The sequence below is a fragment of the Drosophila santomea genome, chromosome X (assembly GCF_016746245.2).
Source record: "Drosophila santomea strain STO CAGO 1482 chromosome X, Prin_Dsan_1.1, whole genome shotgun sequence".
NCBI classification, from domain to species: Eukaryota; Metazoa; Arthropoda; class Insecta; order Diptera; family Drosophilidae; genus Drosophila; species Drosophila santomea.
The window spans coordinates 14231829-14253821 of NC_053021.2; the positions used below are offsets into that span (position 1 = coordinate 14231829).

Sequence of the window (21993 nt, forward strand, 5' to 3'; positions counted from 1 at the left end):
TTTGGATGTTGGGGGAATGGGTTAAATGACAGTGTTTAGTCTTTTGCGAATTATATTTCTCTTGGATTCGTCAAGGCTCATGTACGAACAACCACATACATACTATACACACTGTATATGCGAGTTCTTCCCTTGTTCTTGGAGCGCAATATTAATTATGAATTTATGGTCCAATATTTATTACTCATAAAGCCCAGCAGGCGTCCAGAAAATCCACAAAAATCCAGAAAATCAGAAGCCACCCCCGTACCGGATGTGGTTTCTCTACTCAATAATAAGGCGAGTGTCCACTGCTTAACCCACTGAGGCGACGCTAATGAACTTTTGTCATTGCCAGCCACACATGGCCAACATGTGGGTTAATTCGCTACGATGGTGGAAGTGCTCTTGATATTGATCAAAATCAATTGCCAGTCTGCGCCAAAAAGGGGGTCTTTAATCGAACTTAATGATTTAACTAAATAAAAGATCATTTTTAATATGATTTTTGAAGTATCTCTTCGTTTTCCTGGTTTCAATAGAAATAAAGTATCTTGCGTTTTGGGCGGTCAGAAAAGGTCAATCGGAGCAAACTTTTAATTGCTCCCGTTCGAGTGTTTGGCTTTTTTTTATATTTTATTTTTTATGGCATTCCGGTCGCTTCGACTGTCATTCCGTCACTCTGTCCGCTTCTCCACTTGTCCGTTTGTCCGTTTGTACGCTTGTCCGTTTGTCCGGTCTTGTTTGGCCATGTTTTATGTGTTTCGTTTCCATTGAAAACCCCAAAGAGCCGAAAAAACGAGCAGCCACAAAAATTATTTGTAAACGGCGGCTGTGACAATTTTGTTTTTTTTTTTTCGTTCATCCCATTCCGTGGAAGTTGCTTGCCCACTAAAACAAAAAAAAAAACAACAAACAACAGAAACAAGCCGGTGAAAAAATTAATTGGAAATTTTTATGTCTCAAACATGTTGTAAGCGCAAAGAGTGGCAACGGCGGCAACACCAAGTTCGAGGTTAATTGTTTGATTTTCTAACAAAAAATATAAATAATTTTTAAGGCCAATCTCATGAGAAGTTGAGCAGTGCGCTACCTGCGACGACGATAAGCACAGGAAATGTTTGGATTGTCTTCCGTTGATTTTCGGGCTTCTTACAAATTCGGTCGCGTTTCCGGAGAGTGTAAACCACATGCAAATCACTGGAAAAAGATTTGACCCGAGCCCAAAACTGGACCCAAATGCTGACCCCGGCGATCGGGCTTCCTTCGGGGAATTCCAAAAAATATATATAACATATAGCCCTAATTACAAGGTGTTGAGTAAAAGGCAATTCATATTGTGGCTTTAAGATAAAATCACTTTTGGCTTAAATTCAGGACGGACGTGTCTAAATTATTTAATAATATATTTAGGACAGCTGATAACGCCAACATTTTTGCAATAATATTTGCAAATATTTTAATAACTGCAATTTTGGTTTGTGGCGTTTAATTCTTTAGTAACAATAACAATGACCCGTTTTTATGTCATATTTTTGAGAAAAGTGGGCAATTTGCAGCATCTTAAAGTTTGTAATATAATTATTTAAAAATCTATATTTATGTTTTAAATATTTGAATTTTCTATATATTAAAAATAGTAAAAATGTAGTTATGATAGTTATGATCTGCTAATGATGCGTTCTAGCTAGAAATTGGTGTTGGACTAGAAGGATTCGAAACCTAAAGCTATTTTTGGTACAGAAGATGGGTTCTGGCAGGAAAACTTAATAATAAATTAATTTTTTCAAATCCAAAGTCGTTGGCTCTGTTGATCCAGCTCAAAGCTCGTTTCCCGCCCGCGAAATTCGCAGCCCTGGCTATCAAATGATATCGCATTATCGGTTCTTATCGATCGCAAGTTGATATATATATTCCCATATATGCAGTTCAGCAAATTCTATTTGCTGCCCAGCAGCAGCAGTAAGCTTTTATCAGTCGACGAGTGAGTTCGACCAGAACAACAAGTGTGTCCTCCAAAGTATTTTGTCAAGTGTAAGTGTTTACAGCAAGTGTTTACGCCAACAGCTCCAAAAACGATCCATGGTGGGTGCCTGATAGACGCGTCGCCGAAATCCGATACGATCAGCAGCTCTCCTTGTGTGAAAATTCCAATGAATTTTGTCGCCGTGGCAATCAAGTTGGTGCCAAGTGTTCAATTGGGTCGCAGTTCCGAGATTCGAAGCTGGAGTGTTAGAATCGCCATTTATTCGATGGCGCCACAAGTGGCACACACTAGTTTCTGTCTGAGATTTGGCAGCTCCAGCTCCTGGTTCTGTTTCTGTTTCTGTTTCTGGTACTGGTTGTGGTTCTGGTTGTGGTTGTGGTTGTGGTTTCTGGTCCTGCAACAAGATCTCTCAGTTCCCTCAGTTCCCCAAGTTACCTATGCAACTTGTCCATTGTCAGTTTCGCAGACGCCACGTGCTTTGTTACTTGTATTTTTATTTTTTCTTTTTTTGGGCAGGGGAAAGGGAAAAGGGTAAGGATAATGGTTTGGTGAAGGCGTCTACGATTTCCTGTGCCTGGCAAATTGTTCTTACCTCAAAAAAGAAGGCGACGAACACTCGATAGTTGAACAGACTGATCAAACAGACTTATCTACTTTGCATAATGCCGCAGAAACTACGCAGGCTTTTGCATGGTACATCGACTTTGGGAGAAATAAGTGCAATCGATAGCTGAAATAATGTTGTTAGCTTTTAGCTTAAGCATACATATGATTTTATTGTTAATTCTTAAAATAACGAGCTATGCTTTAATATATGCATTACATTTCAGGTAAGGCACTTGGCTTTTCAAATACATATTGCTGGTATAACAAGAAACCGAGAAGTCCTACATTTTTCGCTGATCTAGTGCGGAACCTAAGTGAAATTGCAAAATTACGAAAGGTAAGAACTGAAAACCCAGTGCGTAGCGCATTAATTCCGCAGCCTCATCTTCTTTTGTGAATGAGTCTTGGCTAAATTTTTGGCTTTGGTCAGCAGCCAGTTTGCAGTTTGCAGTTTGCAGTTTGCCAAGGCAAGTTGGTCCTCCAGCGAGTTGGTTGTTTCGGTTGTTTCGGAATTGTTTATTTAACTTGCGGCTCTTCCGGCTGCTACTGGCTGCTTGGCTTTATGGTTATGGATACGGCAGCCCCAGAGCTCCAGGGACTGACTCTCAGTTCCCCCGACTGATCGCAGGGGGCAACAGTAGCAATGAATTTGCATGTAGTACATGAAAACCGTGATCTCCAATTTGTTGTTGCCGTGGAGCGAGAATAGAGGATTGCTGCATTGGAGCATTGTTGGATTGTTGGATTGTTGGATTGCTGCACTGGAGGATCGAGGATCAGCGCAACGAGGATCGGAGATCGGGATTGGGTTCGGGATGGGGATGGGGATGGGAATGGGGATTGGGAACGGGCTTTTGGGTCTGGCATGGCGTTGCTTCGAATTGGTTACAGGGCCGCACTGAGCTACAAGCCGAAAAAAAGAAACGTTTTGTAACATTATTTTAAGGTGCCGGCTTTGCGACTGCATTTGCTACCTTGCTTCTTTGATTCGCTGCCTTTCTGCTCGCCAGATTGCTAAGCCTGCAGCACTGAGAAAAAAAACCACTCATTTGAATGCGCTTTAGGTATGGAAAAACATACATTAAGTTGTTGCCAAGTGGAGTTGTTCCTTAGCTGCTTCACTTATTAAGTGCTTATAATTGATAAAAATCTATTTGATTTGTTTGATTTATTTCTCCGTGTGTATCCTTGTTGGCTCGTTGCAAGTTGTCAAGCTTGCCATGGCAAATTTGCGATCAAGCGACAACAACAGTGACAACAAGAGCCGGTGACGGGACGCCCAATGTCCCGCTGTCTTCCCGCCACCCGCCACCCGCCATCCTTCCCTGCTCCTTAACCCACTGAGTACCCAGAAACTCTTAACCATTTCCATATGCACACACATATAACACACACCCAGTGTGATCTGGTGGTGGTGAGGCAGGCTTCTAGGGTTTCAGCGCTGTACATCACGTCGCCTTGTTTGTTGTTTGCCATCGCAACGTCTCTCTGGGGTCCCCCCCCCCCCCCAAAAAAAAAAATAAAAAGCAAAACTAAAAACCCCTGTTAACCCCCCAGTAGGCACTCGTATCCAAAAGTCTGTTGTGAAGCTCTGAACTTTATTGACCATATTGATTGCTGCTGTATTGATCGCTTGTTGCTGATAACAAACGAATGGCCAAAGGGGGCACCACAGTGGGATCCAAAGTTGCAGATGACACACTGCCTGCTTTATGATGATGAGCTTCGAGTGCCAACGAATGCGTTTATGCAAGAAATTTGACATTTTTCATAACACCTCTCACAAAAGTATTAAACTGTATATGAAGAGTGACTTGAGCTATTTAGAACTGAAACTGAAACTTGTTTATATCGTGTTCAATTGCAACTGTGAGCCAGTATATCATTTCTCTTGACGCATAAACGTAGACCATGTCTAGTGCTGGCTACCGACCTGGCACAAATGCCAGCGGGTGGTTCCTTTTAAGATCCTCTGGGATTGCGAATTCAGGGTTTCAAGAAGTTGGAAGCTGGGAGCTGGAAGCTGAAAGCTGGATGCTTGGCACTGAGCAAGATTCACTCTGGCACGTTGCATATTCATAATTTCCAGTTGGGGATTTATCAATTGCACATCTCAGTCATGAAAACGCATAAACATTTCAAAATGCCTGGCGCGGGTCAATAATTTGACATGAACGAAACAATATGCAGACACGTTCGGCTGTTGGTTAGTTGCTTGGAAGGGTAGAGGATTGAAGAGAGTTAAGGTCGCCTGGCAGATGGCAGACAATGAAATGTGGCCAAGAAACCTTTTCAGCCAAGTCAGCCTGCCATGCACATATACATATATGTATTGTGTATATATGTATTCATTTATGTTTATGTTTGGCCCATTGATGATGTGTGAATAATTGCAAGCGGCAGCAGGTTGTATTTTTGTCAGTAAGCGAACGTGGAGGGGGAGGGTCTTTAAAGGGTTAAGCGAAGAGGAAGCACGAGCTTTTCCGCGACTTGAGCTGCTGGCTTAACTTTCAAGCCTAGTGGCTGAGTTGTCTGCCAACAACAGGCTAGCAAACACTTCATAAAAAAACCTTTAAGAGCCTGCTAGATCATCATCATCATCATCATCAGAAGAGAAGAAAGTCCAACTGCTCCCTGATTTTAATACCACTAAAATGAATTCATTTGAATTTTTATAATAATGTTAAAAACTCTATATCCTTCACGGCTAAAATAACTTGACACTTTTAGCTTATATTCAACTTGTGAATAACTAAATATTTAAGATATTTAAATATATCAGAGATGGCGAAAGCTGGTGAATTTGTTCGCTGTGCAGAAATTGAATTCCTCTGCTGTGTTAAAGACCCAAGAAAAGGGAATGGAAGTTTTTGAGGGATCGGAAAGACTGTGTGGGGAAGCCTGTGAGACGCCCACACACAAGTTGCCAGTTTTTCTGATTTTTGGAGTGCACACACACACTCACACACACACACACACCAAACGCCCACCTTGCCACAATTCGCGTAGAGCAGAGCCATGGCCATAAAATCTGAAAATCTCCAAATGCAATTCAGTTCATCTTCAGGGCTTTCTTTCCCATCATACCCATATTTCTCTCTCTGTGTTTTGAATTTCGTAATTAATTTATTGCCCCGATGGCGCGACTTTGCGCGATGTGTCAAAACTATTTTTAATTGCACTTGCAAGTCAGTCACTCAGAGTGGAGTCCCTGTTTCCATTTTTCTTCCCTTTTCCGATCCCGAATCCGAATTCAAATTCCGAACTTATTTGCAATTCCCGGAAGATCGTAAACCAGGCAAGAGATCAAAGCGCTACTGACTGCCGCCTTAAAATGGAATTCACTTTCTATTTTCTGCTATTTAATTGATATTTTGCGGCGTTGTGTCTGTCGCATTTAGCCACTAAACCCAACCACTCCACTTCTGCCCACGACCAGCCACGTGACTAATGTCCTGCTCAATAGACACTAAAGATGCATTACCCACTACCCAAGTAAGTGCACTGCGAAAAATCGAAAAAGGTTTTCTAATCTGATATATGTAGTAGTCATGAATGCGCAAGGTGTTTTGTTAAATCCTGCTGCTCACAATTAAATCTTAATAAACTTTTCTACACTTTTTTTCGTGTGGAAGTAATTTTTGTTAGGAAGTACAAGGAACTTCTCACGGTGTACCAAACCAATCCGATCCAAAAGCGAAACGAGACGAGGAGAGACGCGTTGCGAGTTCTGCGTTCACAATTGCATTTTAATGCAAATTTGGTGTCAACGCAATATCGACCATGACAGACGCAGTCGCAGTCGCATTCGCAGTCTACAGTCGAAGTCTCTTCCAGTCTTCCAGTCTTCCAGTTGTTCGTTCTTCGGTCTACCAGCGATCCTCCAGATCCTCCATATGCCCCGTCTCTTTCGCGACGCTCACGCACTTTTGGCGACCATCTCTTTCTGCTCCCCATCAGGCCGTCTCTTTCTCCATTGGCGGTGTGTAAGTGGCGGCTGCTGGGTGTTAAAGTGACTGATTAAGTTTGCGTTTGCCAGTTTTTTTTTCGCTTTTTTCTTCGCTTTATTTTTTCCCCTTTTTTTTGGTCTTTTAGTTTTTTTTTTGTGATTTTTCTTGTATTTGCTGGGACTGCTTTTTGACGCTAAACGAATTATACGCTTACGTAGGTGGCAGACACTCTGGCAAAAATCGGAGAAAGAAGTAGAGATGGGGTGGGGCAGGGGGAGGGGGGGGGATGGGGTGCCTAAATGAATTGAGACGCGCCAGAAAAGTTATAAATATTGTCCCTAGAGGGGCGTCATCGCCGCCTTGTTGTTGGCTCTTTTGCGACTTTGGCGCGATGTTTTTGCAAACTCAAAATCATATAGTGATCCTTGTGTGGGCGCAGCGAGTGGAAATATGTCCCCACAAGGTGATGTGAAATCGAGGGGGGAGGGGTGGTGAAATGGAGTTCGCCAGAGGGGCAGGATAATTGCCTCGAGGGAATTATGATTTACTTTCATCACTGATTTCCTCTTACCAATCGAAAACTTCATCAAATCAAATGGGATGCAATGCGTTGCGATGGGAGATCATGTAGATGATGGCTATCAGGGCATGGTTTTATAGCATTCACGTTATAGGAAACTACTGGATTTTTATATATCTTTCGAATGTATTTGACATCTAGATCAGATAGCAATTATATACTCATCGGTATCCGAAGAGGCGTTACCTCTCTGCCCCCATGCCCCCTGACATTTTCCCATTTCCCAGCGCATATTTACCATGACATCTAATAAAGTCGTAAAATATCGCACGCACTCGTAAAAGTTCTACGGATCTTCGGATTTATGATCGCCGACAGTTTTGAAATTCTTTTTATGGCGCCGCTGCTACTGTCTGCGGTCCCACTTTCGGATATAACCCGCTCTCGATACATCGATGTATGTATGTATGTATGTATGTACATAGATTGTACATAGTACACTTGCGTAATTGAAACCTTTCTTTCCTGCCTTTCGGATCGGATCGGATCGCATCGGTTTGGTTTTTGGTTTATGGCGATCGTAAAGCGATCGCCAACAGGGCTACCTGTTGCTGCCCCTTGTTGCCCATTGAGGGAAATGGTCGCCCATTGATGTTTATCGGGCTATCGGTGAAAGTTTTATGGCCTGTTACGCTCGTAACTGTCCTAGGTACATAAATACACCCATCGCCCAATACTCCCAAGCGGTAGCCATCGGTATTTTACTGCCACGCCGAGATGCGATCTAATCTACAGAGCGTTTTCGCCACACTCAGATGATGCCAAGGCCAACAAAGTTATATAGGTTTTTGTTCAATTCCGATTCAATCAGTTAAGTTTTCTATGCCTTTAATCAATTATTAAAAATCACATTTTCCCACTGTATTTCTGGCCACTTCTTTAGCTTCTTACAAGCCAAGCCTCCTGCATTTATTAGCATTTTCAATTGCCTTTGTGCGTCCATTGTCATCGAACATCCTCAACCTCAACTTCAATCTCAGCCTCAATTTCAATCTCAACCTCAATTTCAATCTCAAACTCAATCGCTTCAAAGGAAATTTCGTTGGCCAAAGCGATTTTCAATATCTTGGGCTTGCCATTTGCTATAGCTCAATTTTTTATTGCTTCCTGTCGTGCTTTTCCTGGGTTAACTTCCTGGGATAACCTGCCGCGCATTCCCCCTACTTTTCCCGATATATTTTTTATTTTTTTGTGTGTGTTTGCTGCCTCGGTTCTCATTTCAAAAGGCAACTTAATCGAGCAAAATAAACCGTTTTCATATGCTCGAATTGAGGCAAACACGTCGCATTACAAGGGGGAGTATTGTCATTTGGTTTGGTTCTTCGCATCTCCGATTCTTTGGGGAATTTTCAAACGGGCCAAGGGGTTGCCTCTCATTTTGTCCTCTTCCTTTTTCCTTTTTTTACTTTTTTTTTACTTTTTTGCACGGATTTTCTTGTTCACTTCACGCGCCGTTCGAAATGCGCGAAATCTCTCAGGTTTTCAAAGGGAAGGGGGAGCGGGTGAGAGAGCGGTGGCGGGGGGGGGGGGGGGTGATAGGGAGTGGCTGCCTTTGTCAAAGGATTATCACTTCCTTTTGGGGGACAGTGTAAAGGAGCGCAGGGTGCAAGGAGCGAGTTCCTTTCTGGGGGCAGGGCGCTGCTAATGAGGTGTGTCCCTAACTGACTCCCCTTATATACACAGCGAAAAAAAATTAATTCCAACAATTCATTCTATCTCTAGAATGAAGAAAACTGAGTTTATTTGAAACTGTAACAGAAATAGTAACAGCAACAGTAACAGTAACAGAAACAGAAAGAGTAACAGAAATAGTAACAGCAACAGTAATAGTATCAGAATAAGTAACAGCGACAGTAATAGTAACAGAAATAGGAACAGCAACAGTAATAGTAACAGAAATAGTAACAGCAACAGTAATAGTAAAAGAAATAGTAACAGCAACAGTAATAGTAACAGAAATAGTAACAGCACCAGTAATAGTAACAGAAATAGTAACAGCAACAGTAATAGTAACCGAAATAGTAACAGCAACAGTAATAGTAACCGAAATAGTAACAGCAACAGTAATAGTAACAGAAATAGTAACAGCAACAGTAATAGTAACAGAAATAGTAACAGCAACAGTAATAGTAACCGAAATAGTAACAGCAACAGTAATAGTAACCGAAATAGTAACAGCAACAGTAATAGTAACAAAATTAGTAACAGCAACATCAACAGTAACTACACTTTGTATGCACTTCCCACTTCTCACAGTGTAGTTTCCTATTCCCGCAGCCCATCCAGTTTTTCTCAGTACATCTACGGCACGATGTGGGATTGACAGTGTGCAATATGCGTTGATTTTTTATGGCCTTCAATTTGCCGTGGATGTGGATGTGGATGTGGATGTGAATGTGGGGCCAAATGCCGAACTCTCCGCTCCGAGTCGAAGTATAAGTCGATGCCGATGGCGATGGCGATGGCGATGCTCCGGAGTCGCGCTGTGCCGATCTCGAAATGCAGATAATAATTATTTCAATATGTGTGACTGACTTGCTCGAATGACTGACTGCCAGACGGACCAACTGACGGAGGGATGGATGGATGGGTGGACGGACGGACGAGCGAACGGACGGACAAACGGACGGATGGACGGACGGACGGTATGGATGGAGATCGCAGGGCAATGCCAATGCCAAAACGTCGTCCCAGATCGTCATCTTCATCGTCATCGTCATCGTCATGATCTTCATTATCATTATGCGAGTGGATCAAAACCGCGACGCCGCCAACATTTAAGTCTCGTTGCTTGCTTTTTTTTCGATACCTAACTTTCGTGGGGTATATTCACTTTTAGCTGGAACTCGAATTATTATTTCTAGAAAGTCTACTTATGCAAGCTTTAGTTGTAGTTCGCTTAAATAAATATATATCTAATTTATTTCGATTTAATAATTGAAAGCTAATTTATTGCTGCTTTTGAAGAATTTACATACTTATACATATAGTGTAGTATGTATAGTTTTTCATTGTCCTGTAAGGGTATTTGCCAATTCGATTTGCTGCATGCATAATTAGTTTGTTTTCCTTTTTTTTTTATGGCTCTTCTGTTTGTGTTTTTGTTTTTGCATGTGCTCCGTTTAGTGTTGTTCTTGCTGTTGTTGTTTTGGTTTTGGTTATTGCTCTTGTTGTTATTGTTGTTGCTGTTGTTGTTGGTTTTCACTTAATCACTTGTTGAGAGCGAGACGGCAAGTGTTGGGATTTTAAGTTGAAAATTGAATTTCTAAGAATTACAAAACAGCAACAGAGCAACAAAGTGCCGTTGGCATCTCGCGTTGGCATCCCCCCCAAAACCAAACCGAATCAACCCCAATCTGAATCTGAATCAGAATCTGAAACGGAATCGGGAATCCCAATCCCCCGTCGAATATGCTTCATACGATACGATACGATACGATACGATACCATCGCACCACCATCTTATGACGATTTGGCTTGGCTCAAGTCCCATGCATACTTATGTACATATATGATCCCATCTACCATAACCCATCTACCATAACCCATCATCCATATCCCATCATCCATATCCCATCTACCATATCCCTTATCCCTTATCCCGGATCCCCCGCAAAACTTCTGCCATATCCCGTATCATCGCGACGGGCTTCGTTTCATTGCATTGCATTAATTTTGCCAATTAAAAAGTAAATAGAGCCTGCATCCTTTTGCTGGATATCTACCCAATTTGCCCCATCTCTTTCCGAACTGCGAAGGGTATATCTTTCGCTGGAAAGAGATGTAGAACCATTTTCGGTTGTGGGCGCGCAAAAGTTTTCAATACAATTTAATCCAATCTGCACATTGTACATTTGTACATTGGGATAGATGGATGATATATATATGTATATATATTTTGTGAGTGATGAATGCCACAGGCATTGCCACGCCCCCCTTCGCTTGGAATCATTTTCGGCATGCCCCAAGTGCCTGGCTCAATTCAATCAGTTTTTTTTTTTTCTGTTTTGGGGAAGCCGCACAGTGGTTGGAGATTTGGCCATGGCAACCGCGGTATTTCGCCCACTGTACCCGCACAAATGAAATTGCCAAAGGCAATAAAGGCCCTTGTTAATCATATAAATAAATGCAACAAATATATATGATTTAGTTTAAAGGAAATGGAAAGGAAATATAATGAAAGTATAGCTATAATATTTGCAGAATTATTAAAACTGATTTTCCATTTTCCACGTCTTTTTTTTTTTAAGAAATTAGCTTTCTTTCTTTTTTAGCTATTCCCTTTTTCTTGTAATCACATCTGCTGCTGCTTTTTTTTTTGCTGCCAAGTTTGGTAGAGTCAAAAATGCTTGACATACATATGTATATATGTTTTTCTTTTGTTTTTGAATTATTCTTATTTTGGGGGGCGGTGAGTCCCCATAGTCATGCCGTAGCCACAGAGCTTCAGAGTGGGGCAGGCAATCTTCTGGGGCATCCAGTCGCAACCGTTTTGTGGCGCAATTGTCTCAACCGTCGACGCGTCGCTTGCGTATCGCATATCGCACCTGATGGGCTGGTCCAAAACAGGCGGCTAAAACCGCTCCACCCTTTTGGCCCCACCACTTCCACCACCAGCACCATCTTTTTCTTGGCCGGATTGCTATGCTCCGAACCAAAGCCAAAGACCCAGGCCCAAGTGGCAGCAGCCAACCATTCGTATAATTGTCGATGCGTTAAGGTAATTGTACACCCAGCCAACTGGCTGCCAACTGAGGCAGCAGTTTAGACAAGGCCGATCCAGCCAGCACTGCGAGAAAATTCGTCTCGCAACGTAACTAAACTATATTTTTGCACTGTGCCATAAATAATGATTTCTAAAAGTTAAAGTTAAGTGAGAGAAATAGTAAGTCTGGTTTTTAAAGCTTAGCTTTGTTTAGAGGTAAAACCCGTTGACCTTTTTTGTTTGCGGTGCACATGTGTATCTGTATCTCAGAGCATACCGTTTCCGAGGGGGGGAGGGGTAAAGAGGGGGGGCTGATGGTGGAGGGGGTGTCACTGGGATAGATATGTGGCTCTTCTGTTGGCTTCTGTTCAATGCCGTCGCCGTACGCAGTAGCAGTAGTAGTTGCCATCGTCGATTCACTCAGTCGTTTCTAAGTTTGCGTTTGTCGTCGTTTGCCATATTGATGGCACGCTCCGCCGCCTAGCTTTTCCACTGCCCCACCCACTTTTCCGACCACCGACCACCGCCTACTGAACCCGCCACCCACAATCAACCTCCCATTTTAGACGCCCCTGGAGAGCATTTAAAATTTTAGTTTTCTGCTGACAACTAGCATTTTGCCATAGACAGACATCGGTCTTAGTTTGGTTTTCGGTGTATGGTGGCTTTGGTCTGATTTGCTAGATTTGATTTCAGGAAATCTCAAACGTCTCACTCTATCTGCATACATACATAGTACACCTGCCTGAAAGTGCCTGAATGCCTGAATGCCTTCGGTTTTGGATAACGATTTGGATACCGATTCCCATTTGGATACACGCATTTGTCAAGCCCCCTTTTGTTTGGGCCATTGTCTCCGTTTGCCTTTTGTTGCAATTGAAAAATGATTGCAATTAAATGCCGGCAAAGACGAACACTGAAAACTGAACACTAAACACTGAATACTGAACACTGAACACTGAAGACTGAACGCAATTGACCAAGGTCCAGTTGGTTTGGCAATGCGAAATGGGATTAGATTCACTGCGGTTTCGCCTTTAAATAGCTGCATCAATGAAAGTGGCAATTGGATAGCTGGCTAAATGTTCTGCTCATTGCACTTTTCGTTATGGTGCTTAAAACCCTTAATTAGATTTAAAAGAAAAACACAAAATAATGCATTTATTAATCGAATTATGCCAACGACCCCTATTATCCTTCATAATTTGAGATCGCCAACTCCTTTCGATCGTTGATCACACTTTTATTGGCGCTTATTTTCTTGGGAAGGAGAATGGAGTAAGGAGGAGGACTGTTTCCGAATTCCTTGACTTGGGTCCCGGAGTCAACTGCATCGGCACACATATATCACAGTATATCCGAGGGTTTCGGTTTGTTCGCTGCCAGTTTCGTATAATTATACCCGTTACACGTGTAGTGAATGGGTATGCTGGACTGCTTGAAAAGTATGTGACAGGTGGAGAAAGCAGGCGTTTCCCACCCTATACAATATATATGTATGTATATTCCCTATCAGGATCGTAATTACTCGCATACCCTTTTAGCTGAGTAACGGGTAGCCGATAGTCGAGCAACTGGACTTTAGCATTCCCTCGTGCTTTTATATGCAGTCATCAACAGCTCATATATATTTTTATTGCCAGCGCGAACAGCGATATGCATCTGAGGCATCAGAAACAAGAAAAAGATCAGGCGGCAGATGAAGATGCGGCTGAATCCGAATCCGAATCCATATACGAATACGAATACGTATCCGAATCCAAAATATCATTACGATGATCATGATGATGATGATGATGATGATGGCGGAGATGGAATGGGATGATGACTATTTCTGCGTACAGATTTCCAATAAAAATTTCTGTCGACTTGAGTTCGGTTTTCGGCCGAGTCTCCGTATTTCATCTGGTGTGTGAGCGAGATTTACACGCTGATACAAGAATATAAATACATACATATATGTACACAAAAGTAACAAAAAAGTAAGAAAAGTAACAGAATGAACAAAAGTAACAATAAAGGCTGCGGAGATACGTTAGTCACTCCCGATTCCGATTCCGAATCCGAATCCGAATCCGATTCGTTGTCTCTCTTCAGCCAACTGGGCGTTAAGATTTATTTCTTTATTTTGGCAGCCAGTGGCCAGAGTTGTCTCACTGTTTTATTACCAGGAAATTTGTATTTAATACGTTTTTTCCGCGTTTTTGTAGCGGGTTTCGGGTGCACGAGATGAGATTGTCGCCTTCAAGCTCAGCCCAACTAACCGTAAGGTTCTCCAACTAAACGTCGGTTAATCTCGGCCCTTCGATCTACACGCATAAAGTAAAGATACAATGGGCTGTGATCTAGTTGCCTCATGGTGTGGTGGTGCCTATGGTGTGGTCGGTAGCCAATTTTCAATGGAAGCCACACACAATCAATCGCTTCGCAGAAGAGCTTCCAAAACCAACTTATAAGACCTATATAGCTTCTTTATGATCTTATCGACTTGTTGGCCCACACTAATCGATTTCGGGGTATTCGGAAGGGCCTACTTTTGAGGAAAACCAGTAAGTTCTACACTTATAAATTATGGCATTTTCAGCAGAATTTTTATTTTGATAAACAACAGGAGAAAACTGTCAGTTTGATATTGCTGACTTCGAACACAAACAATTCATTTCAATTCAAAACTTACACCAGAGAAATTACAACTTCAGATATTGATATTTGCAAAAGTGAAAACATTAGAAAATACATAAGAAAATGGGTCGCAGTAAGGTGATTAGAAAGAAGCACTTGCGACGTCATTCAAGTGATCAAGGGAATACGGAGGATTACTTCTTGACACCCGATGAGGTGCAGGAATCGGTGCAGCGATGGTCATTCCTTTGGCGAACCACTCCGGATTCGGATTCCGAAACAGGCAGCAGCTCCACATCGACAGTGACGCAACGGGATCCATCAGCTTATGGCGACTGGCGTTTGAGGGGTGAAAAATTCAATTTCCAAACGACCGGCAGGGAAATGCTGATGAATCTAAGCAAGTTTCCCTATCCGGAGATCATCCATCCGCCCGTTTTGTTAGAGTCCAAGTTGCCCAAAACGCTGCGTGTGAATCGCCGACCCTACATCACTCACAAAATCTTCGAGCACGTAATGCCGGACATATACAATCGGGCCAAGGAGTTCATGGAGCCACCGGTGTGCGAGGGCGCCGTGGGCTATAATCCATTGTACTTTGACCCACCCATTTTGATCAAACCGCTGTGCAAGTACAGTAAGCCCCGGTATTTCTCAACCACGTGGCACAACACTAGCGACGATTCCTGGATGGATGGGCGACGTTGTGCCAAGATGCTGGTGGCACTTAATGAATCCCTGCTGGACGGCGAGAAGCTCCGAGAGCCAACGAGGTGGTCCAAGTATCTGCCATCCAGGCGCAATAAGCTGCTGGCTGGAGTTCGAAAGGAAACGAAGTGGAGTACTGGAAGGCAGCGTTCCAGGGTCAGGTTTACATTGAATTCGGAATCCGATGGGCTGGACAAGCAGGAGGAGGAGGAGGAGCAGTTGCCCTCCGATGATTTCTACGCAGAATATCTGAATGAGGAGCTGGAAACCGAGACACAGCCATCGTGGAACTCTTCATTGTCCGATGAATTCAGTCGTCCAAAGATTACGCGATCCCAGTCGGATCTTAATTTGGAATATTTAAGGACAAGTTCGCTAATAAGGCGTTGCCAAAGTTTGAGCAGTATTTATTAGTTATCTTGTAAATGTAAAGAATTTTGCGTCATTTGCCAATTACAAATTAAAAGTCCATTCAATGAGCCGCCGCCAACTGGTGAGACCCCCTATTCCGATTTCACACAATTAAAAAGACCAGCAGTTAAACGAGGAAAAAGAGCGGCAATTGTAACAGGCGGCAAGCTCATCGATCAGTTGAAATTAATAAAATACTCAATAAATGCGCTCACAAAAACGTGTGCAAACAATCGATCAATCAGCGATTTGACAGGCCCGCAAATCGCTGGGTGAGCTGGTTTCAGAATCACCGACTTGGTTTTGGCTGGGGATTGGAACTGGGGATTGGGGATTGGGAATGGGGGATTGAGGATTGGGGGATGGGGATTGGGTCTGGATGGGAGAGTTGGCTGACAGCCAGTCTGCTACCAATCTGCGAGTCGAGACTTCAAAACAATTACACAGCAACATTTCCAAGAGCCAAGAGTATCTGTGTATCTTCAAGATACACGCATACTCGTATCTTAGGGGATGAGTTTCTCAGTCTTCGAATTCGAATCCGAATCTGAATCTGAGTTGGAATCATGAAAGCATAATCGGAATCGGGCAACTGCCACCGTACGTACAACTGCTTGTTGATTCAAGCGATTAATCGATAACAAATAAAAACATTTCGACAACTACTTCCAAAGAACGCTCTCCCAGCAGCCGCAATACAGCAGTGCCAACTTCAGAACAAAAAAAAAAAAAAAAACAATTCCCTTTTGCTACAGTGAGAAAAATAACAGGTGTACATATATACCAATGTAGTCTGCATAAAGGTAACAAGTCGAGTTTGCAGCATTTCCATTTATCCATAGGTTAATGAACTAATTCCACAAAATAGATGCTATAAACTAGGCAAATAAAGCCAAAGATTTCTTGCAGTGCACCCCGCCACTGAACCAACTCCATCGGAGGCTGTCAACAACTCGACATTGTGTGTATGAGTGGCGTGGTACGCATAAATGCCATGGAAATTTTCTTTTTAATCAATTATGAGTATTAAGCCAAGGGGCCAACCTTCCATATGGGGATCGCTGGGGGAGTGGGGGGATTTCGGGTGTATTCCGCTGTATTTCATGTAGGGATTGGGGTGACTTTGGACGCCGTCTCTGTGTATCTTGTATCTCTGGTATCTTGTATCTCCGATCACCGATCATCGTTGGGGTGAGAGAGAGAGAGAGAGCTCAAATGTGAGGCGCGCGCGCGGCGGCAGCAAGATACAAATCGCAAAAATTCTTTATTGAATGCTGTAGATGCCAGAACGCTGTATATATTTTTGTATGTGTTTACCATACAAGTGTAATACCTAAGACCAAGTGGAGTGGCACTTCGAGTGTGCTTCTCCAGCTGAAGTGGTAGCCTTTGGTAGCCAGTGCTCCTCTTCCTCGAATTGGTTTGGGCATAGATTTGCAGGATCTCTTGGCGCAGATTTCCCAGCTATCGAAGCAAACTTGTAGCCAGCCGATTGTTAGAGTCTTGTAAGGTATGTGTTAAATTCTAGGGTTTAGTGGGAATGAATCCTTTAACTCTCTTAGAGGACATGAATCCTTTAACTCTCTTAGAGGACATGAATCCTTTAACTCTCTTAGAGGACATTCTCCCTGGACAGATCCAACTATAGCGTTCCATGGTTATGAAAGATACCTGTGGAGTAAGTACTTAAGGCACCTTCACCACCTTTTTTGATATTTTTCAATTGATAGTGGATGCACATAGCCGGCATCTGGCGAGGAAGCGCACCACGTCATACAAATCATAATCGGTGGCTGGTACGCGGTATACGGTACGCGGTATACGGTAGACGGTAGACAGTAGCTGCATACGCTTCAAACGGTCGACAGTTTGTCTGTCAAATTGACATTGCACGCAGCGACGCGACTGCCACGCCGGCAGAGGGTAAGTCAAGTGCCGGCAGAGGCAGCGGCAGAGGCAGAACATGTCAAAGGCTCTGCGCTTCATACACTGGCAAAAAAGAGTGACTTTTCAAAGGGTTTTCAAATATCAAGAAATATTTGTAGTTAGCTTCCAAATTTCCAAAAACAAAAGGTTAGATAAAATCATCAACAGCATTGATATTTTCTGCCAGTGCATCAATAGCTCTTTTCAAGGAGTTCTCAAACATCTAGGCACATTTATAGATAAATGGCAGAGTTTCCAAAATAAGGGTTCTATCTTAGATAAAATATTGACAACAGCCTTGATATTTTCTGGCAGTGCAGCAAGTCCTCTGGCTGGACTTGGACTTGGATTGGGCCTTGCTCTTGGTCTTAGTATTGCTCTTGGTATTGGTATTGCTCTTGGTATTGGTCTTGGTATTGCTCTTGGTATTGCTCTTGGTATTGGTCTTGGTCTGGGTCTTGGTTGTGGATTCGGATTCGGAATCGCACCCAGTCTGAGTTCCATTCCGGGCGTAGGCCGCTTGACTGACTGACGGACTTGGCTGTTGGCTTCTGTTTGCGGCGCTGACTCAGCTGAATCTGCACCTGAATCCCCCAGTTCGAGATCTGACTCTGACTCTGACTCTGAGTCCGAATCTGAGCTTCAGTCTGAGCTTCAGCCTGAGCCTGAACCTCAAGCCAAATGCCAAAAGCCTGAAGATAATGTAGTCGAGGCGAAGGCCTCCAACTGAAGCCGATGATTTTCCGCTTGGTTTGGCTTCGCCTGGCAACCTGTTGGCAACTCATTAAATAATGCCGATGACTGGACAAATTCGTATTATGCTTGTTTTATTTATTTATTTTTATTTTTTATTTTTATTTGCATTTTTTTTTTTGTGGTGATTAAACAAGCTCGCAGCGTAATCCTTGCTGTGCAGTGGAATTGCATTTGACTGGGGAGTGCGGAACGTTGGCGTTATAATTCTACCATTCCACCATTCGAGCAGCCCACCTCCATTTGGGGGTCTCTCCTCCTTGGCCCCGATCTCCTCCAGCTGACAGTTCTCCTTGTGGCGAGGTTGCTTCTGGTTCCTTCTGTTGCCTTCTGCTTCCTTCTGTTCCTGTGTATTTGTGTATTTGTGTGCCAAAGTGACACTTGTACAGATTTTCTTAATGCGCCAAAGTGCCACTTGTCGTCTGTTGACGCTCCTCGTCCTCCGTCCTCCGTTCTGCGTCCTCCGTTTTCCTGCTCCCCAGAAGTCCCAGTATCCGCACTGAAAATCCCAGAACGCCAGAGATCGAAGCCGTTTTGTACGTGTCTTGGCAGTGAAATTTTGTGAAATCAGCGCTAAAGCTAAATGCTAAAGCGAAGACAAGTTAGCTGGGAATCCTCAAGAACTTGTCCGTCGCCCGAGCACAATTCTAATTGCTGGCCAACGCACAATTTGTCACATGCCAAATTAATAAACGACTTGGCCAACATGCACCTTTGCCTTCGCAGTTCGAACCTACACCAACCCAAAAACGGTAGCTGATTTTGGCTTGAAGCTTCAAGTTGGCACAATCGGTCCTTTGATTGAGTGGATGAGTTGTCGGTGAAGCTGTGTGGGTTTCAATGGAGCGTGAGTTTCAATGGAGTTGGGGCAGAAGTAGTTTTTCTGGGCAAAGCAGCTTTCGCACTTCAGATGTGTGAGGTCTTCAAGGTGGCTGTGGTGCATATATACTTTCTTTAAGAAGTTTGCTTACTAAAACTGTGATTTTCAAAACAAGAGCTAACCTACAACGTTAGCAAAGAAATATATAGGAATTGAAGCTCTTTGAGGTCTCCATTAAAGAGGAAACCATTTATTTACTTAACCTCGAGCGTCGCCATTGTCGGTAATTACCTTCCTCCAATCGCCGAACATTTAATAAATCTCAAAGGGGCGTTCTTCACTTCCAGCCACCTAGCTTAACTTACTCTTAATTGCAACTAGTTGTTGTGATTACTATAGGCATATGTGAACGGGTATGATCAAATTTGTAGTTTACTTAAAATTCATTCCATATTTGTATTTATCAACTGCATAGTCTAGATTCTTTGAGTAATTTTACCAGCAAAGTGCTTAAAAACTTAAAGTACTATGATTGAAAAGCTATGGTATCTTGTAGTCGGGTTTCTGGGTATCTCAAGGATAGCCACTTGTTGCTGCTGGCTGCTTGATTTTGTTGTAATACTGGCCAGTGCCCCGGGGCAGTCTTTATTTTCTTGGTTTTTGCCCCTTGTTGTTTTTCCCTCTCTGGTTGAGGCTGCCACTTAATTTATTTGTCACCGAACCGAAGCGCAAATGAAGTTCGAAAAAAGCAAGCGAGCGACATGCAAAGGCATCCAAGAAAAGTCAACATAACCAGCGACCACGGAATCGTTTGAAATAATACGAGTGGGGAGTGGAAAAACGCAGGCAGCAGCAGCAGCAGCAGCAGCAAAAAAAAACTGAAGAAATAATTACAAATTAAAATGAAACACGGAATGGGACAGACATTCAGACGGACACACACACATGAGGAAGAGCCGGGCTTTGAGATCATATGTATATATGTACAATAGAGGGGGGGACTTTGAGTTTTACCAACTTTATAAATAGCTGCGTTGACGACGCCGCTGGCCACGCATGCGCAAAGATTTGTCATAATTGATAAACGACAACAGCAACATTCGACTCTCGAGAGACTCCTCCATTCAAACACGGCAAACACGGCAAATAAAACAAAAGTAGTCTTTACAGCAAAATGACAAGACAGCCATCGAAGTGGGCACTTTTTTTTCATTTAAGGGTGGACCACGGCGATCTCAGTTGCCTTGCCAGTGACAGTGACTGTGACAGTGACTGTGACAGTGACTTAGACTGCGATCACGCCTCGATGAACATACAAATCGAAGCTACTGCATATTAGCTCATTAGGTTGAGAAAGAGCTTAAGAAATTGCCAGCTAATTCCTATATATAAAGTATCTCGTTTGCCAAAAGGATATACACTATAGCTATATACCAGAAATTTGCCTAACTACTAGAATAAATTACTGTGTAAATCGCAAATACCCAATCCACAATCCCCAATCGATCTTCGCACAGATGCCCCGCCAGATATTCAGATATCCAGATACTTTCAGCAGCTGCCAGACATAAAATCCGAATCGCAGACACAGGTGACGATGACAATGACAATGACAACTTCAGCACCCGATTCAGCTGGAATCACAGCTTTAACTGCAACTTCAACTTCAACTTCAACTTCATGTTGAACGATGACGCCAAATTGGCAACGCGTTTCTGTGTTTCTGTTTCTGTTTCTGTCTTTTTTATTTATTTTTTTTGTTGTGCCCCGTTTTTGTGGACCGAACGTGAGAACCAATTGCTATGTATGGTCATTACAAGCCGACCAGTTCAGCTGAAGGTCCGTTTGTTGGCCAGAGCGAGAGATATAACCCATAAATATTTTAATGATGATTACATTTTAAAAACAACGAGCGAGCTGCAATGGCATCACGAAATCGAATGAGAGAAATCACGGCCCTGCCTGATGGGTATACCGATTGGAATCGTCATCGGGATCGGGATTGGGATCGGGATCGGGGAATCCGGGGAATTGAGGAATCAGAGATCGAGGATCCCAGTATACCAGTATCCCAGTATCCCAGTGTCCGTGTATCCATGTATCCCAGTATCCCACTGATGATGAGCTACTAACCCGGCACTGACGACATTTTTCGAATTACATTGACAGGCGGGGACGGGACTAAAAGCGATAATTATTGCCAACTTGGCGGCGCTGTAAGTGTTGGCGATCGTGTTTCGCGGCAGCGTTTGTTGCAGCTGTTTGCCGCACCGATTCCCAACCCATCCCAACTCCAGCTCCAATCCATCCCAACTCCAGCTCCAATCCCAATCCCAATCCCTGGTACGCCCCTGGTATCCACAACATAACCCTCTGCCTGATCGACGGCGTCTTGCCAATGTAATTTCAATAATTTTATCTGCCGCCGCTCGCGTCTGCCGTGATTCGATTGGCGAGCGGTGACAGATCAAAGCCCCTGCTTGCTACACTGAGAGAAAAATTGCTTTGAAGCATAAATGTTTTAAAAACCAAAGCTACAATGTTTATTCACCAAGCTGTTGAATCAACTGAGATAGTATCTTATCACTTCATCCATCATCCTGTATTAAAATTGATACATAGTGGGGCTGCATTTTCGCTCAGTGCTGGCACGTCGGCAAAGATCTGTGATCGGCGTTCACAAGGCAGCAGGCGATGGGTGGAGCTGCTCGATTCGACTGCTTTTGGAGCTGCCTGCTCCAGATGTTTAGCTGCACTTTGGCGGCTCGATGAGGAGTTCCTGCGATCGCAATCACATCCAGGTTCAGGTTCAGCTTCACCTTCAGCTTCAGCTTCAAGTTCAGACTCTGGCTTGAAGCTTGAGGTTGCGATTCACTTTGAGGCTGCAGCAGAGGTCCCAGTTTCAAAGGCTTAGCAATGTGCAATCATCAACATCAGAGCAAGCGT

The 21993-nt window shown here is 43.2% G+C and overlaps 2 protein-coding genes across 4 annotated transcripts in view; both read left to right on the forward strand.

Moving 5' to 3' along the window:
- The first annotated feature begins 1932 nt into the window (after positions 1-1932).
- The window catches only part of LOC120456589, a 45719-nt gene continuing 25658 nt past the window's right edge, over positions 1933-21993 (forward strand). For 2 of the 3 annotated variants that reach the window (XM_039643497.2, XM_039643499.1), the window contains exons 1-2: positions 1933-2013; positions 2797-2909. The gene's annotated coding sequence lies outside the window, so the exon portion shown is untranslated. Of the gene's footprint in view, positions 2014-2285; positions 2315-2796; positions 2910-21993 lie in introns of those variants that run through there. The other variant, XM_039643498.2, reaches the window with a different exon arrangement.
- LOC120456590 lies at positions 14440-15643 on the forward strand. The gene has a single exon (XM_039643500.2). It carries the CDS (start codon positions 14553-14555, stop codon positions 15549-15551), a length of 999 nt encoding a protein of 332 aa, XP_039499434.1. The 5' UTR covers positions 14440-14552; the 3' UTR covers positions 15552-15643.